The sequence below is a fragment of the Cetorhinus maximus genome, chromosome 3, assembly GCF_964194155.1.
Source record: "Cetorhinus maximus chromosome 3, sCetMax3.hap1.1, whole genome shotgun sequence".
Taxonomy (NCBI): domain Eukaryota; kingdom Metazoa; phylum Chordata; class Chondrichthyes; order Lamniformes; family Cetorhinidae; genus Cetorhinus; species Cetorhinus maximus.
The window spans coordinates 117,728,535-117,741,791 of NC_135881.1; the positions used below are offsets into that span (position 1 = coordinate 117,728,535).

At 41.8% G+C, this 13,257-nt stretch overlaps 1 protein-coding gene across 2 annotated transcripts in view; it reads left to right on the plus strand.

Moving 5' to 3' along the window:
* Positions 1–5,290: 5,290 nt before the first annotated feature.
* Positions 5,291–13,257, plus strand: part of LOC144678862 (histone deacetylase 9-like) — a 635,070-nt gene continuing 627,103 nt past the window's right edge. For both annotated transcript variants that reach the window (XM_078538855.1, XM_078538856.1), the window contains exon 1: positions 5,291–5,808. In XM_078538855.1, the coding sequence (XP_078394981.1) occupies positions 5,694–5,808 (115 nt within the window). In that variant the 5' untranslated portion in view covers positions 5,291–5,693. The remainder of the gene's footprint in view (positions 5,809–13,257) is intronic.

Consider the following 13,257-nt stretch of genomic DNA (forward strand, 5'->3'; position numbering starts at 1 on the left):
CAGGTGCAGCATTCAAACATTGGGTGTCTTCGATTTGTGCAATGGAAGCTGAGACATTGGACATCAGGGACTGCGTCACTTTTGAGTCTGCAAATGTGTTAATGGAGTTTACCACCACTTCCTGGTAAAAACAGTGAATTCTAAGCTCTGCGTAAAGCTTTGGGCCAGGTTAGTGCCAGATTCCTCCATGCTCCTTGTCATTGCATGCAAGCTTTCTGACAGGCCCACCAATGCACCAAGCATTTCTATGTGCATACCCAACAGTCATGCCCCATTGTCTCACCAAGACCCTGTCTCTAAGCTATCCTTTAATGTTCACACAATGTTAATGACTATTTTGGTGGCTGAGTGTGAGAGAATGAGTGACAGTATTTCTTTGTCATCAATTTCATGCTCTTCTACCACTTCTTGCTCCTGCATCACTGCCTGATCAGGTTTCAGTTCTTGGGTATCTGAAAGGAGAAAAGTCCAAGGGCAGCATTGTAGTGAGTGAAGTCCCACCATGATCCCTAAAATGCCTGGTCTGCTGATCTCAATGGAATGATGACACAGCCAGTACAATTACTCTCAGTACCCCTGGTATAGGAAAGCAGAAATTGGTGAGGAAATATTTTAATCCCTTAGTTTAATATATATGATTCTTGTTTTGTTTTTGAATCTATTTGTTTTATTTTGTATGTTGAGATTTGTATATTGTCATTACACAGTTCTCAGGCTGTTTTTTTCTGAGCAGCGATAAATAGTTTAAAAGAACAGCTTGCTGAAAGGAAGATGTACTGTTATAATGCAATCTTAATTCTACTCAATACTTGCTTGGTTCTGGTTGGGTAAATGTTGAACTTGGCTTCATATTTGGCAATATTATGCTCCATTAGTGAGGTTATGAAATGAGTGATAGACCCAGGTGCAGAATAAAACGATAACCTACTACAGCAAAGAATAAATAATGTTTGAGACTTTAGTAACCATGACTGTAAAAAAAAGGTTTGTATTTATGTAGCACTTTTCATGACTGGTGGACAACTTATAGTACCTACAGCCAATAAAGTACTTTTGAAGTGTTGTAATGTAGGAAGTGCAGCATGCAATTTTCGCACAAGAATGCCATGCTCTTTGGGATCTTTCACATCCACCTGAAAAGGCAGACAGGACCTCAGTTTAGCATCTCATTGAAAAGACAGCACTCCCTCAGTACTGCACTGGAGCGACAGCTTTGATTTTTGCACTTAGGTCTTGAAGTAGGACTTGAACCTACAATCTTGTCATTCCCAGGCAAGAGTCCTACCAACTGAACCATGGCTGACACAATGCAGGTGCCTCTGATCTGAATTTTCCTTGTTTAAACTATCTAATGAGATAGTACAATTATGCATGTGATTTGTTTGTGCAGGTTCTCTTCAGCCACATTGTGACTTTACACTTCAGGCCACAGTGCTTCCTTGATATTGGTTGAGGGCTGAGGTTGAGGCTTGGGGGCATGTTGGGGTCTATGCAAGCTGAGAATATCAAAATCCAATTGCTGGCTAGTCAGGTTGAGAGCCAATGGTGAATTCTTTCAGGATAGTCATGTAGGTTTGCTGTCATTTAGGCTTTTGATTCAATGACAGGGAATAAAGCCACCTTGTGAAGCGATGTGTTCTTCTTCTGGGCCATGTACACCATCTCATTTGCATTGTTTCCAAGGGAATTGCAGTAACTTAACATGACACATATCCTTCCTTCATTCTCTCCCCTGTCTAGTGGTACATGAAGCTGATGAAGCAAGGGCTTGTGTTTGTTTTCAAATCTAGTTGTAAAGCCTGTCGCCAAGGGCTATAGCTTGAGAGGTGCCACTCCACATCATGCATGGCTGACCTGGATACTCTCTCACTCTTACCGTCTACATAGGCATATTAGAAGGATTTACAAGTGGATAATCAACCTGTTCGGCTACATTATGAATACACCTTCCTTGCCCATCAAGTCCCGGAGTAGGACTTGAACCCAGAGCTTCTAGCTCAGAGGCAGGGACACTGCCCACTGTGCCACAAGACTTCCAAAATATATATAAAACACCAATGTATTATAATAATAAATGGTAACCCTGTATGCATTTGCATTTGTGTAAATTTGACACCAACACACAATTAGGGAGGCTTGTTCACATCAAATAATCATGCACAATTGTAGTGTTATATTATAGTTTGCTACAAGATTTAGTCAACAATGTGTATGAACAAGTGAGATTTTTATCTGGGCTATCTCAATAGGAGCAAAGGTGCTACTGGAGCAATATGGTTGCATGAAGTTCCTTGTAGAATGTAAAGTAGGTCAGTAGGACTGCCATTCATGCTAAAGAGCCAGATCCGTTTATCAGTAAACTATGGTAATGTGGTCAGTAAAGAAATAAAAAATGGGTCTAGAGGCAAATGGCTAGAGCAACAGTTGCTCTCCCAAAAAATCGAATCAGTTGTTATAATCTATAATCATTGAATTTAATGTTGCGCCCAGAAGGCTGCATGTGAAGTGTTTTACCATCCCTGTTTACCTTGTCATTTGCTTCTGTCATTTAACCTCTTCTGCTGTCCACCCAATACCCTCCCCTGTTGTTCTTTCCTCCCCTCCTGCCTTTCTCTGTCTTTGAGCTTGCTTAAAACCTGTTATGTCTCTAACTTTATCTAGTTCTGATGAAAAGTTCTCAACCTGAAATAAACCTTGTTTCTCTCTTCACAGATGTTGCCTGACCTGCTGAGTATTCCCAACATTTCTGTTTTTATTTCAGATTTCTAGCGCTCATGGTGTTTTGCTTCTGTTTTCTGTGGACTGTACTTTAAAATGATTTTCAATAAATTTCATTTTGCTTTGGCTCAGGCTTCATCCTGTCCAAGTGTAGGTGACGCTTGGATGATATTTGCTGAATCAGCTTTACTATCTTTGGAAATAAATGAAATACTTGCAGCACAAGGCAAACCAAGAGTCATTTCTTCTTTAATCCTTTTCAGCCCAAACAGACAAAATTATCAGCAGTTGAATGTAGAGAGACTCTATTCAGTCATTTACTGAAATTAGATTGGTACAGCACAGAAGGAGGTAATGTTGTGCCTCTGCCGGCACTTTGGTAAAGCTATTCAATTAATTCCAGTTCTCTGCTCTTTCTCAATAGCCCTGTAAAATTTTCCTTTTAAGTATTTATCCAGTTCTCTGTTGAATGTTCCTATTGAGTCTTCCACCACCTGTACCATTCTTGTAAATCCACACTGTACCACCCCCACAGTCTTGATATCCATTCTTAATGTAACACTGTAACAATAAAACATTTTATTCAACCTAAAAATTTTAAATTGAAGTACTGGCATACCAGAGCTTCAGTGGAGTGGCATTATCATACCATTACTTGCATTATGCTGTCCTTCTCTGCCTGTAAAATATCAACTCTGGCTCAGTTGTAGCAATCTAGTCCCTGAGTTAGTCAGTTGTAGGCCCAAGCCTCACCTCATAGACTACTGCTCAGCTGGCAATTCAGTCCTGAATGAGTGCTGCACAGTTAACGGTGTCAAATTTCAGATTAGACATTAAACTAAGGCCCTACCTGACATTTCAGATGGACGTAAAAGATTCTAAAGCATTGTTCGAAGAGGGGCAGGGACATGTCCTGGCCAACATTAATTCTTTAATCAGCCCTAATTAAATTGTGTGGTCATTTATCTCATTGCTGTTTGTAGCACCTTGCTTTGCACAATTTGTCTGTAGAATTTCCCCACGTTACAATAGTGACTACACTTTGGAAGTACTTATGGATGATCTAACTCAATACAAGTTGCTTGTTTCTTATGAATAAATTAAAGTCACAAATGGCAACTTTTAACCAATTGCATATACATGGTTGGGGAGAATTTTCTCCCCGCCGGGGGGGGTGGGGGGGGGGGGGTGGGATGGTGTTGGGCAGGAGCGGGTGTGAGCCTGCGTGCAGCTGGGCGCCGCCAATTTACGTGGGCGGGCCAATTAAGGCCCACCCAGTGTGATGTAAGCCCGGAAGCGCTAAGCGCACCCTGTATGGGTGGGGGTGGGGGTTGCCTGAGTCGGGAGTGCGAGCGTAGAAATCTCCCTGAGGCACAGAGCTGCCTCAGGGAGGTTAGTTTAAGTTCAAAAAAATTTGATAAAGTGAAAAAAAATTAAGACATGCCCCCTCATGTGAAACTGTCACATGAGCTGGGACATGTCTATTAATTTTATTAAAATTTTTTACAAGACTTTAAAAACCTTCATGAAGCCTCATCCCACCCGTGGATGAGGTTTCATGATAAATGCGAAAGCCGCCTGGGTTCTTCGCCTGCCCGCCAACCTTAAGGTTGGACAGGCAGCTCAGTTAGTTAGTTTAATTAGTTTTTAAATGGCCTTAATAGGTCTTTGACAGTTAGGCGGGTGCGCAGCCGACTCTGTTGTGCGCCCACTGAACTGAGGATCAGAATGACGCGCGGCGATGTCACCACGGGCTCCGCTCACCGAGCCGAAGATTCTGCCCATTGTTCTGACATTATGGAAGCACCCTGAAATGTAAATGAGTTAAATCCCATTCTACCAAAAGCCCCAACATCCTACAGAACCACTTCTATTTGAAGGTTTCTACTAATTTTGTAGTATACTAAAAATAAGTTATCTACATTTCATTCAGGTGCTACAGTGCTGAACTGTGGTAGAATGTTGTATTTCTGCTAATACTTCCCCCACTGAGTGCACCTACTAAACCCAGTGGATAAAACTGTTGTACAGCCAATTTGACACTTGTTCTGACCATGTGTTTACATGAACTGAATTCCATTTGTAATTCAGGAGCCTGTTTAAAATGTTACCAAGTCTGGACATAGAGCATTTTAAATACGGGACATGAATTATGAATGATCAGCATCACTCACACGGTTGCTTCAAATTTGGAACAGCAAGTAACTTGGACAAATTTGAATGATTTTGCCTAATATAAACAGGATCTGGTGATGTAGCTTCTATTCTGAGTATATGAACAAAAATAGATGTCAATACTTTTTGAGACATTGCAGCAGGACTGGAGAACAGTGTTTCCAGCTGAGGGATTGGACAGCTGTACACTGTTTGCACTTGCAGTGGTATTTTTCAAATGCATTAATACAGCTCAATCCCCTGCCATGCATGACCTATTTTTGGTTAACACAAGCCATTGTTCTATTTCTGTCGCCTGTGGGCTGTGTTGTTGTTGATTCATATGTAAACGTTTTATCACTTGATTTTACCAACTTGGAGGGGAGTAAACAGAGGCAGAACACATTTGTAAGGATAGTGGTTTGATACTACACTTGAAAACCTCTGGTGCCTGCTAAGAAGGAAAAAAGGCTTCCCTCAACTGTGGTTACTGTACCTTTCCAGCTGCTTTCAGCTTCCTCCATGAGACAAACCAAACAGGCTAAAAAAAGATCGAAAAAAATTACGTATCCTTTGAAAAGAAGAGTTTGGGTTGCTTTTTATAACTGTGCATATTTAGCTTGCCTAGAATATTAAATTGAGGGAGGCATTCAGCCTATAGTTTAGAAGTGAAAGAGAGAGAGAGAGAGAGAGAGAGCAGTTTACGATGTAGTAATGTGCAAGTCATCCGATTGTTTCAGGAGGAGGAATTAAGGAGGAAATGACTCTGTCGGTGTTCTGATGAATCTTTTATGTGGCTGAAGTGAGGACTCAAAGGAAAGATGCTGCAGACTATTTATGAGACTGAATCATGTTTCTCCTCAGATGGGGTTTCTGGGCGAGAGCAGCCGATCCAGCTGTTGGCTCAGGACCGAATGCACAGTATGCTCAACTCAGGTAAGCAGTTTTGCTTTCACAAAGGTACTGTGCATATGACAGTGCTTCCTCTATTCTCTATATTCTGTTAAATTTAAGATGTTTGAACTCTGTACCAAACATTCACTAAACCTGATAATTGGACCACAGGGAAATTCTGCATTATTATCAAAGATATGACCTATGCAATATTAACAGGAGATTGTTGCCGCATGGTATTTTAATGTGTTACTTGAATTTGTTTTTATACGTTATGTGTGGTGATTATAAAGAACAGTTTGGGACACAATATCTTAAATTATACAAATAGAATGCCATGTTACCTGAGGGTGGTTGGGGGCTGCAATTTCAATTCCCTGTCATTATTTACCCCACTCATCAGAATTGCTAATTTCAACTATAATGTTTGGTGGAAATGCCTACAGGCCAGGTACCAATGCGGAAGGGAAAATCAGAGACCTGGTGCTTTTACAGGACTGTAGATAACTTTAGATGTGCAATTCGCCTGCAGTCAGATGTGCTCTGAGTAAACAGTTGGATTTACAGCAAAGGAATAAAAATGCAGTTCCGTGAAAACATGGATTGATAAACTTACTTGTAAAGGACATCAACATCACTGGAGTAAATGTGGGGAAAGAGTTGTTTATATACTTTGAACTTCAATCAGGATAACCCCAGTGAGTTTGTACAGCCTCCTTGTATGCAAGTTGTGGTTGACTCAGTAGTGTCTTTGCTGCTTCAGGAAGAGCAGCCTCCAATAGTATTGACTCTGTCATAGTTTCTTCAGACAAATTGAACATGGTTTTATAAAAGTTATTAGAGTTTTTTGAGGATGTGGCCGGTAGGGTAGATAAAGGGGATCAGAAGATGTTGTATACCTGGATTTCCAAAAGGCATTTGGTAACGTACCACACAAACGTTAATAGGCAGAATAAGGGTTCTTGGAGTTCGGGATAATATATTAGCATTGATAGAGGATTGGTTATTGGACAGGAAGCAGAGAGTAGCCATAAGTCGAGCATTATCAAGTTGTGACTGTGTAAATAGTGGAGTATGTAAGGCCTCAGCTATTTATATTAACAACTTAGATAAAGAGACAGAGAGTACTGTATCTAAGTTCGCTGATGATACAAAGCTAGGTGGAAATGTAAATTGTGAGGACACAGAGAGGTTGCAAAGAGATAACGACAGGTTAAGTGAGTGGGTAACAAGATGGCAGATGGAGTAAAATGTGGGGAAGTGTGAGGTTATTCAATTTGCTTGTAAGAATAGAAAAGCAGAATATTTTTTAAAAGGCATAAAGCTTGAAAATGTTGAAATTCAGAGAGACTTGGGTGTGCCTTTACAGGCAACTCGGTGGCCTGAATCTTCCAGTCTGGCCCTACTCGCCGATGCATAAAATGATGTGCGGTGACGTCGGGCGTGCGTCCCAATGTCACCACGCGTCATTCCGATCTTCAGTTCGGCAGGTGCGCACCGGAGTCAGCTGCGCACCCGCTGAACTGTTAAAGGCCTATTAAGGCCATTAATCAACTAATTGAGGTACTTGTCAGGGCTGCCCGTCCAAACTTAAAGTTGGCGGGCAGGGAAAGCGCCCAGGCGGCCTTCGCATTTTTCATTGAACCTCATCCATGTGCGGGAGGAAGAGTTTATTAATTTAATAAAATGTTTCATGTAAATTCAGAAACATGTCCCAGCTCATGTAATAATGTCACATGAGGGGACATGTCTGAATAATTTAATTTTTTTATTTCTCACATTTTTATGACTTTTCTTAATCTCCCTGAGGCAGTTTTGTGCCTCAGGGAGATTTCTGTACTCTTTTGCACACATGCGCGAAAGAATGCAGGCCCCGACTCTTCCTCCTCCCCCCGCCCACACAGGTAGCCCTGAGTGCTTCCGGGTGCATGTCACGCTGGGCGGGCCTTAATTGTCCCACGCATGCAAAATGGCGGTGCGCAGCCAATCGCGGGCAGCGATCGGCTGTGCGCCCACTCCCACCCAGTCCGCCTGACGGGGAGAAAATTCTCCCCAGAAAGTAAGCATGCAGGTACAGAAAGTAATTAGGAAGGCAAATGGCATGTTGGCCTTTATTGCAAGGGGATTGGAGTACAGGAATAAAGAAGTTTTGCTACAATTGTGCAGGGCTTTGGTAAGACCACATCTGGAGTACAGTGTACAGTTTTGGTCTCCATATTTAAGGAAGGATATGATTGGAGGCAGTACAGCGAAGGTTCACTAAATTGGTCCCTGAGATGAGAGAGTTGTCATGTGATGAGAGACTGAATAAATTGGGTCTATATTCTTTGGAGTTTACAAGAATGAGGGGTGATCACATTGAAACACAGAAGATTCTGAAGGGATTTGACAGGTTAGACTAGCTGGTGAACCTAGACCACGGGGACACAGTCTCAGAATAAGGGGTCAATCATTTAGGGCCAAGATGAGGATACAATTCTTCACTCAGTGTTATGAATCTTTGGAATTGTCTACCCCAGAAGGTTATAGATGCTCCTTTGTTAACTATATTTAAGGTTGGAATTGACAAGTTTTGGGTTTCTCAGGGAATCAATGGACATGAGGGGCAAGCAGGAAAATGGAGTGGAAGCCCAAGGTCAGTCATGGTCATATTGAATGGTGGAGCAGGCTTGACAGGCTATATGGTCTACTCCTGCTCCTATCTCTTGTGTTCTTGTGTTCTCTTGTGTTCTATCTTGGAATCCCTTATCCCTATGCCTCTGAAACCCATGAGGATCAAGGATGTACTTTGAGTGCCAGTCCTGCACAGGTCTCTGACAAAACATGAGTACAAACTGGGAGAGCAGCACACTGAGGTCTTCTTTCTAAATATCAAGCAAAAAGGAACATTAAAGCACTGAGAGGGTCATTCCTGGCTGATGTTAGGTCAGGCCTAACATAGTGTGTCTGGTCAGTTAATCTGTCACCCAGCAGAAATGGAAATAAAATTGATGAACATTCCAAAAATAGATTAGAAATGAAAATGGTATCTATCACACATTCAATTCAACATGTGGTGTATGTGTTTCAATTCAAGACTATTGTAAGTACTTCCACTGATTATTACTTCTGTCGGTAGCACTATGATAGGTATTTCAATGTTAAACGTGTCCGAATGTGTGACATAGGTGAGACTTTCATGGGAAATTGGGCAGATAGAGTGAGAGCCTAAAATGGAGTTGTTAGTGTTATTTCACTGTTCACCTAAACTACCTGCCTAACAGCCTAATATAACTTTCATAGAGGCCTACCGCTGTATGGTTCAGTGTCTGCCTAAAACAAGCAGTAGGCCCCTTTCCCCTGCAAACTGGGGTCCCAGTGTCAGTGTAATTATAAAGTACACATGGGCAGAGCTTGTGACACAATGGTTGTGCCCAGGTACACTGGCGTTCCGATGAGGGAGCAGCCAGGAATTTTTTTCAAAGCCTGACTCCACAAAAAACGCTACCACCCTAGCCTCACCCCACCTTGGCATTTTGTTACCTCGCCTCACCTCGCCAAGCACCAACCTCTCCCAAAAAACCTGGGCCAGCTCTTGATATAATTATTCAGACCTGTGACTCTGTGAGCTGAATTTGAATTGTATATGCCGCATACTTAATTTTCCAGGATGTATCAGTACTATTCAGTCACCTGTGCCAATGGAATATTTTTCTTTAGCTTCAACTTTCTGGTCAGTCGCTTTTCTTAAAATAATTTTCAAAAACAGAGAGAAATTTTAAAGCTTGATTGAAGTGAAATTTATAGAGGTGTTGTCTTTAAATAGGCTGTATAATAATGTCTCTTGATAGAATAAGAAAAATTGACAGTTTGCTGATTATACACCTATTCTAGCTGTGAACTTCAGAAAATGTATTAAGCTGGTTGGAGAAGAGAGTGCGCTACGAGAGAGAGAGACAAGGGCTTGAATTTTCACACAGATAGAGAGGTTCTCCGTCTTTGCAAAAATGGCACTGGTGGCCAGAATGTGGAACTCCAGCCCCCAAACTCTGCAACTGCATTCAGTCTGATCTGATTTTTGCAAAGAGGGACAGGAAATATTACTTGCGCACAAGAAGGTCAAAAATTACTGGAGTTCTTTGGGGAGGCAGGGTAGCCTTTTGGAGAGGTGAGGTACCCTTTTAGACATGGCCCTGGGACACCTTTGGAAGAGAAAATGTGCCCTTTGCATGAGGTAAGATGCCCTTTGGGAGAAGTCAGGTGCCCTTTGGGATTGTTAAAACTATACGTTAATGTGTGTAAAATGCAAATAAACTCAATGGAACTGTCAAGGGGTCTGTGAAAAGGAACTGTCAAGCTGTCAAGACATTTAATCTCCTGCCCTTTAAATATTTGGAAAAAAAACTAACTGCAGTGTTGAAAAAAAGTGTTTGCTATTTCACTCTGTCCATTGACATAAGCCTGAAGGCTACCATTACAGGACTAGTGCTGCATGACTGATTTTATAACCTATCATTATCACACTAGGGTGCCTGTCAGTTCACAGTTTGATTAACAGCTGTAAGTGCTTATAAAGTCTTTGAAATGGGACTTTGAATATAAATGCTTGTTCTGATAAGAGATTAAAGGAAGTTAAATGTGATGAAAGTTTTTTTTTATGTCAATGGCTTTTTTTTAAGTAGTGAATTCATCAGTGGTCATTAAAGAATTTTGGCATGGAGGGTATGAAGAGCCATCAGAGGTGGGCAGGGTCATAGGTTGGCATGGAGGGTATGAAGAGCCAAGCGGACTGGGTGGAGGGGCATAGATTAGCATGGAGGCTTTGAAGGGCTATGGGGATTGGGTGGGGCCATTGGTTGGCATGAGGGTATGTAGAGCCATGGAGGATAGGTGGTGGGGCATGAGATAGCATGGGTTGGCATAGTTGGCACATAGCGAGTGTGTGAGGGTTGAGGGGGTGTAAGGGGTGAGTGCTGGAGGGCTGTTTTTTGTTTCGCTCTTTGATTCATGGCCGGGGCAGAGTGCCAGAACACCGAGGCTGGCCTTACGCCTAGCCTGTCTCTGCACCTGAAAGCCCCTGTGGCTCTCCTGGGTTGCACATCATGACTCCCATTAAAAACTCCCTGGACCAAAAATCAGAAGTTCCAGGTTCAGGTTCACAGAGCCATGAATTCAGGTTCACGGAGTCATGCATTCTCCTGACTCTGCACACCCGATGTGAGAGCGAAAATTCAGGCCAAGGTGTGAGAAAAGAGTACCTTTTTATCCTAATGTTGTTTAAAAAAAAGTTGAATTTTGAAGGTAACTAATTAATAGATCCGTGCTTTGTTGACTGTTAGAAGAGATCGGTACTAATGACTTAGACCTGTGAGAGAGAGGGATGAATTTCTAAAATTCGGAAATAAAGAAAAACAAAAAAATTGAAATAGAAAGGAAAACAGTCTTATTTGATTATTTAAAATGTCAATTTGGGAGCAAGCAAAGGCACTCTATGGAAGCAAGAAGAGAATAGGGTTGAAAGGACAAGGGAAAGGGCTAACTGAGGATCGAGAAAGAGTTGAGAAACAAGATAGAGGGAGGGAGAGAGTTGAGAGAAGATGAAGGAATTTGAGAAAGTGAATGGGTTAAGAGAGGAAACTAAGTGACAAAAGGAGATAGAAACTTATGAGGCAGAGAGATGATTGAGAGAGGGAAGCTGAGAGGTGCTAAGTGTGAGAGAAAGAGGAAAGGGGAGTTGCGTGAGAGAAAGGAAGTAAGAGAGTGAAGTTGAGAGCTAGAGAAGGTGTTGAGAAAGTGGTGTGGTGAAGAAAGAGTGAAAACAGGGTTGAAAGAGAAGGGCATTGAAATAAAGAGAGGAGGCTGAGAGAGAGACAGAGAAAGAAGTAGTGTTCAAAGAAAGAAAGAGACCAACAGTTTAATTGAGAGGGGGGTCTAAATAGAAAAAAGAGGGAAGGAAGAGATAGAAGGAGAAAAGAGGATTTATCAGAGAGAAAGAGCAATGACAGAGCAAAGTGGGATATAATTAATACGTGACAGATTGACATTAAAGTTCCTGGTAAAAATGTGGATAAACAAATTCATAATGGAAATATGAAACTAAAGGTGAATGTATGACATTAAAATTGAGGGTGAATTAGTTAGTGCATTGTAGGAAACTCAACCATGACCATATGTGAGCTGCTATTCATTTGGTTGGAAAATTGCTTGAATTTCCAACAAAGCTCCCTACCAGCAACCCAAAATTGAAAAATTATTTCAGATATTTGTACTTCACCTGCTCCTTGCATTCATCAATTCATGAATAAATCTGTACATTCAAAACACTTATAGAAAGTTCTTAGCAGATGATAGAAGCTATTTTTTTCACAAATGTGGTTTAATAAAAATTACATCACTTTAGAGTTACAATTACATTTCTTTGACCTTTTGAGACAAGGTCATGGGGCTGAAGGAAGTTACAGTGATAGGGAGGGGCCAGGCCACAGAGGGATTTAAAAACAAGGAGAGAATGTTAAAATCAAAGCTTTGCTTGACTGGGGGCCAATGTCGATCAGCGAGCACAGAGATAAGAAGTGAATAGAACTTGGTGTGAGTAAGGACATAGCAGCAGAGTTTGGATGACCTCAAGTTTACAGAGGATAGAATGTGGGAGGCCAGCCAGGACTGTGATTGAATAGCCAAGTCTAGATATAACAAAGACATAAATGAGGGCTTCACTAGCAGATGAGCTGAGTCAAGAGTAAAGTCAGGAAATTGTACAGAGTTTTGCTTTATATCTTCACACTTTTTTTCCCTTGGGGAATAGCAGGAAAGTGTTGGAACGATTAGCAGGTCGACTATCAGCTTGTTGACCTGCATCATGAATGCTCCTTCCATGGTCTTACAAGTGCTAGAGTGGACCTTGAATCCGGGGCTTCCATCTCAGAAGCAAGGACACAACTACTGAGGCACAAGACCTCCTTTACTGTGGTTGGGACAATGGTTGTGAGTAGTATGGTTTAGTCTTGACAGTTGCCATGGAGAGGGATGGAGTTGGTAGCTAGGGAATGGAGTTTTGAATGGAGACTGAAGACAATGGCTCTCTCTTCCAAATATTTAATTGAAGGAACTGGATGTTGGATACAAAGTATGATAATTTAGCAACAGTGGAAGAGTTGAGAGAGTTGGTGGTAAGGTAGGAGCTGGGGATCATCATTATACATGTAAAAACAAATGCTGCGCTTTCGGATGATGTCACTGAGGGGCAACATGCAGACGAAAGATAGGAGTGGGCCAATAGATTTTTGGGGGACACCAGAGATAACAGTGCAGGAATTGGAAGAGAAGCCATTGCAGGTGATTCACTGGCTATGATTATATAGGTAAGATGGAGTCAAGTCAATGCAGTCCAACCCAGCTAGGTGACAGTGAAGAGGCATTGGAGGAGGATGGTGTGGTCAACCGTGTCAAAGGCTGCAGACAGGTTGAGAAGGATGAGGAGGTTAAGTTTACCTTTGTCACAGTCACATAGGA